At 46.8% G+C, this 6,000-nt stretch overlaps 1 protein-coding gene across 3 annotated transcripts in view; it reads left to right on the plus strand.

Annotated features, from left to right (window-relative positions):
- ARMH3 (armadillo like helical domain containing 3) overlaps positions 1-6,000 on the plus strand; it is a 281,292-nt gene that overhangs the window by 78,521 nt on the left and 196,771 nt on the right. For all 3 annotated transcript variants that reach the window (XM_063962376.1, XM_063962377.1, XM_063962378.1), the window contains exon 16: positions 1,202-1,260. In XM_063962376.1, coding sequence (XP_063818446.1) covers positions 1,202-1,260 — 59 coding nt within the window. The remainder of the gene's footprint in view (positions 1-1,201; positions 1,261-6,000) is intronic.

Below are 6,000 nucleotides of genomic sequence, written 5' to 3' on the forward strand. Positions count from 1 at the left end.
CAGTGCAGGGACCTGTGAGTTAGCTTGCAAGCTATGAAATACAAGCTATGCTGTATGATGATATAAACACATGCCTGAAAAGCACGGATGGGGAAAGATGATAATGAGAAAAGGCAGCGTCACTAGTAAAAGTTGCAGGAGGGCTTGTACAAGCCAATACAGTCACCTAAACTTGGAACGTTCTGTAAAGGTGTTTTGGGTTGGATACATCTCATAGTTTGAGCCACTGAGAGTAACCTTGAGCGCAACCTAAGCGTTGAGAGTGACTTTATAGACCAAGCCTTTATTCTACGCCTTCACACAATCCAATTATCATCGACACTCCCCCCCTACAGACTCTCAATAAGGAATGATGGTAGCTATGTAGTTGACGGGGAACAGTCCTGCGTCTCTGACCCGCCACCTGTTCTAGAGTCCGTCAAAGAGGAATTCAACCTTTCAGAGAATTTTTATTTTCCAGGCAGTTTTGTTTCTTTATTGCCCTTCGATGTGACAATTATACCCCTTTCAGACTGTGGAAGGGTCCTGAAAAAATTTCCCAGGTCGAGCGTCCCAGCATTTCATCCCAGGTCTCGACCTGGGTTGAATCCGGAATCGTCCCGGAATGCAGTGTAGTGTGAATGGGCCCTACCCGGTATTCAGTACATGGGACTGTTAAAAGGCCTCTCATTGGAGCTTTCTTGGGCTCAGAAAAGATGATGTCATCATCCGCAGCCTGAGAAGGCAGAGGAGAAGTCCTGGAAGCGGAGGAGACAGGCAATATGGCTACCTGGACTGATCAGGAGATCAGAGAGCTGCTCAGCATAAGGGGGGAGGAGGAAATAAAGAGACAGATAACAGGCACAGTGAAGGATGCTATTGTTTATAAGAACATTGCAAAGCTGCTGGAAGCCAGAGGAATTATCCGGACACAACAGCAAGTTGTTAATAAAATGAAGACTCTGAAAAAGCAGTTCTCCCTTTGCTTGCCTATTGTGACCTCATCTATGTGAGCCAGAAAAATGTCCATTTCTAGTGACATACATATGTATTTGCAGGGATTTCCCAGGATCAGTGTAAACGGGGCTCTAAGTGCAGTGTGAAAGGGGTCATTCCTGGGTGTGACCCGGCTCTGTCAGTCTGAAAGGGGTACAAATGTGCTGTGCCCGTTGTATTCAGTATGGAGCTTCCTATTCATTACAGTCTCTCTTCTTTGTTGTAGATGAACATCGGCTTAATAGTGGCAAACTCTGTCTCATCATCCTGACTTGTATCGCCGAGGTAAGGCTGACTTTTACTGTACAATGAATTAATACTATGTGTGTAAGTAAGTCTTGCTATAAATAACTTCTGCATCAGGATATAAAGGATCTGACACTTCCAAGACTGATATACTATACAAGTAAACACCTCCTCTGTGGATAAATAGTGCCCTGTATGACCAGAGCTTTGTCTGTTTATCTCTTTACTCACGTTACGGGGGCTGAGCACTAAAGAAGAGGAGAATTGTGCCCTGCAGTAGTTTTGGAACTTTTCCGCTGCTATGACAGACGGTGACTAATTTAATAAAACAAAATACATTTAAATACAGACTTGGGCGGATTTGGGGGTGAGGGGCCCCTAGGCACAATAGTAATGGCCGCCCCCCACCTGCCTAATTTTATTATTTTTATTGATTGGTTATAAGCTCTCATTTTATTAGAAGAATAAGAGAGCCACTAACTATGGCATAGTACAGTATAATATATAGGGGATCCGGTCTGAAGATCGACAGTGTCTAGGTCGACAATGTTTAGGTCGACCACTATAGGTCGACAGTCACTAGGTCGACATGGATGGAAGGTCGACAGGGTTTCTAGGTCGACATGTGCTAGGTCGACAGGTCTAAAGGTCGACATGAGTTTTTCACATTTTTTTTCTTTTTTTGAATTTTTTCATACTTAACGATCCACGTGGACTACGATTGGAACGGTAAAGTGTGCCGAGCGAAGCGGTAGCGGAGCGAAGGCACCATGCCCGAAGCATGGCGAGCGAAGCGGGCCATGCGAGGGGACGCTGTGCACTAATTTGGGATCCCGGTCACTCTACGAAGAAAACAACACAAAAAAAAAAAAATCCTCATGTCGACCTTTAGACCTGTCGACCTAGCACTTGTCGACCTAGAAACCCTGTCGACCTAGTGACTGTCGACCTAGACACTGTCGATTTGATGAACCACACCCAATATATAGTATAGTATATTTACTAAGTAGGACAGCTTACAGGGACAGTATGTGCATGTTCTACCCATTTACACTCCGTTCAAGATGGCATATGGTACAGGACAGTGGAAATATTTTGCAGTTACCGGTACTTTTTGGGCTGACAGTGCAAACTAAAGCATCCAAGTGCCGCCCCTCAACAAGTGCCACCTCATGCCTAATGGGAAATTCGCCACTGACTACAGATACCTGGCGCGAGTGAGCGGAATAACTCGGTTAGTGTCATGCTTCCTTTTTGCAGAAATTGCGTCTTAAGGTGGCAACACACACGGTACGATGTGTGCCGACGATGTGACCAAGGGCCGACATACCTGGCGGTCCCTACACATGGGGCGACACAGTGCCTAACCACCTGCATAGCGCTGCATGGGATAGTCAGCCGCTGATCATTTGAACAGTCAGAAAGATCAGGCAAAGCGACGGATGACCCCACGGGAGCGTGCAATGAACGATATCATGCACACACACAGAATGATATAGGCTATTTTATTGTTCCAATGCGTCGGATCGTCCGCTGTATTATACTGTGTCTGGGCGTCTTTAGTCGCAACGTGATGCAACCAGGACACACCAGGAGACTGTACTTACTATTTGATATGCGGCACTTGTATATGTGTCCACTGATAAATACGAGCCCTTAAAAGAAAAAATAGATAAAATAATAAAAACAGAATGAGGGTTATATTCAAGTAGGTGCTTCATCGCGCCCTACGTGCGCTCTTTATACCGTCGTAAGGGGCTACACCCCCTTAACCCCTGCACGCCTTTCTAGGGTTCAATATATGTATTATATGGAGTATTACCTGCATTCCTAGTTTTGTTAGTGGTTAAATATTGCACAATGAAAGGGCATCCAAAGGTGAAGGGGGCGTAGCCCCTTGCGACGGTGAGAACAGCGCCTGCAGGGCACAATGTACAAAATGCAGCGGGTGTGGGGGGACCGCGGATGGGGTCAGGAGATGGGGATGGGCGGGGGAGTGGGATCCGGAGGCGCTATGGGTGGAGGAGGGGCTGGTGCGGGGATGTTGTGGATGGGGGAGGGGGTTCCGGAGGAGCTGCAGGTGGGGAAGGGGCGGGTGCGCAGCGGGTGGGGTAGGGGGTCCGGGAGCGACTCGTGTGGGTAAGGGGCAGGTGCAGGGGTGCGGCAGATGGGGGAGGGGGTCCGGAGGAGCTGTGGGTGGTGGAGGTGGGGTAGGGGGCTAGGAGGCGGAGCGGGTGGGGCGTTTGCGGGCGGACCGCGGATGGGGAGGGTGTCTGTAGATGCTGCGGGTGGAGGGGGCAGGGATGACGGAGGGGGTTAGGAGGTGGTGTGGGTGGGGGATGGACGGGGGAGTGGGGGCGGTGGGTGGTGTAGGAAGTTCTGAGGTGCTGCATTTTGGGGAGGTGTGGGGGATGGGGTCGGGAAGTGCTGCGGGTGGGAGAGGGGTGGCGGCAGCGGGTGCTGTAGGGGGTTCGATAGTACCGCGTGTGGTGGAGGGGTGGGGGTCCTGAGGCGCTCCGGGTGGGGTAGGGGCGGTTGCGTTGGATGACCGCGGATGGGGAAGGGTGTCTGTAGATGCTGTGGCAGAGTGAAGCTGTCCTGCGCCCAGCAAACCCCTGCTGAGCGTGCTTATGCGGGGGGTCAAGCACACCGTAAGCTGGTGCCCCTGTCTGTTTGTATGGCATACCCCCTCACACACCCCTGCCTGTGCCATGCCCGTGCCAGCTGCTCCTCATTGCCAGGCGTCACTGATCTGCATAGATTAGCCCACATCTGTGACTCAGCCCAGCCCTGTGACTCTGCCCAGCGTTAGAGTCACAGATCTGGGCTATTATATAGGAGATGAGAGTCGGATCCATTCCGACATGCATTTGTCGGAATGGATCTGACAACCCCTATTGAAAGAGTGGTCGGATTTGGCTGGTGTCCGTGTGGCTGTCAGCAGCTTCCCGTGTGTAAGAACACAGGGAGCTGCTGGAGCAGCACATCACTCGCAGTGCCGCGCTGCAGGGAGAGAGGTGCCTGGCCGGGGGATGGCCGTCAAGGTACCTCTCATCCCCACTCCCCATAGCCACCGCCCTGCTCGCTGTAGCCGCCGCACTGCTCCCCGTCTCCTCACCTCACTCCAACTTTTTTCAATTCGGATTGAGGTTGTCTGAAATGGGGCCAAATCCTGTCTGATTTGGCGTTGCTTCCGACAAAAGCACGTGGATCCGCGGCTATTCCGCTGATCCACGTGTTTTCCAACAACCCCTTCCGACCTATTTCTGAAGTAGGCTGCCATCTTTCCGACAAGACGGCAGTTTCCGACACTTATTGAATACCCCCCTATGCCTCACTTAATTAGTAACTGGTAAAATGGTTTGCGGCTCAACTGCTAAATTTCTCTTACAGTATAATGGATTTGCATTTTTTGGAAAGTGCTGACAATGACAGGTGGCGATGATACTTCTCCCACCTCAGTATTTACTTTATACCAGAGGCTTAAATTAAAACTACTTTAATTACAGTTAATCACATGTGCTTACCTATGGATATCCTTAAAACCTGAACTGTTATGTAAGTGGTCAGGAGGTCCAGAGTTGGGGAAGATTGCATGTGATCTCTATGAAATTAAAGTTATCAGAGAATTAGTGTCAGAGTCCCTTTAAGAAGCGTCTGATGGAAGAGGAATACGGTGAGATGCAATGATAGTGGGGTTTTCCCAGTGATTGAACAATGTAACCGATATGGTAGTGAGAGTGACTAAACCAAGTTCATAATTTTCTGGTTTCCTTATGCATTTGCTCCTGTAATGGTAGACTGCTATTGTCGAAAAGAAAAAACGGTAGACGTTTTTTCTATTTGACAGGAGCTAAAAATATATTTGCTTATGAAAGCGCAAAAATTAAATCCAAGATCTGGGAACTAATGAGGTGGAGCGAGCCAATGGAACAAGGCAATGCGTCAAACGTAATTAGTCTTTGAGATTGGACACACAAGCAATCTCGCTCGTGCACTTGCTAAGTACGGGGTGGCACGGAGCCCAGATAAGATTACATATCTGGAATTTATTACTGATTACTTGATTCCCTGCATATTAAAGCCAATGTAATATGCTGCTCACTCCGGAGATAAATATGGTTTATGTACCATACAGAATCTTTGTTCAGCCAGACAGGCGAAATATTGACAGCTTCATTATAATGTTCAGCCGTAGAATCTGTCTCCAACTGAAAGGATATTTGTGCATTTTACTAACCTATTAAAAATACCATATAAAATTATGACATGAATGTATATATGCCCCTCTCTTTCTCTTTCTTTCTCTTTCTTTTTCTTTCTCTTTCTTTTTCTTTCTCTTTCTTTTTCTTTCTTTCTCTCTTTCTTTCTTTCTCTTTCTTTTTCTTTCTCTCTCTTTTTTTTTTCTTTTTCTTTCTCTCTCTTTTTTTTTCTTTTTCTTTCTCTTTCTTTTTTCTTTTTCTTTCTTTCTTTGTTTCTCTCTTTCTTTCTTTCTTTCTTTCTCTCTTTCTTTCTTTCTTTCTCTTTCTTTCTTTCTTTCTCTTTCTTTCTTTCTTCTTTCTTTCTCTTTCTTTCTTCTTTCTTTCTTTCTTTCTTTCTTTCTTTCTTTCTCTCTTTCTTTCTTTCTTTCTTTCTCTCTTTCTTTCTTTCTCTCTTTCTTTCTCTCTTTCTTTCTTTCTTTCTTTCTTTCTCTCTTTCTTTCTCTCTTTCTCTTTCTTCTTTCTTTCTTTCTTTCTCTTTCTTCTTTCTTTCTTTCTTTCTTACTCTCTTTCTTTCTCT

Source organism: Pseudophryne corroboree, chromosome 3 (assembly GCF_028390025.1).
Source record: "Pseudophryne corroboree isolate aPseCor3 chromosome 3, aPseCor3.hap2, whole genome shotgun sequence".
In the NCBI taxonomy this organism is placed as follows: Eukaryota; Metazoa; Chordata; class Amphibia; order Anura; family Myobatrachidae; genus Pseudophryne; species Pseudophryne corroboree.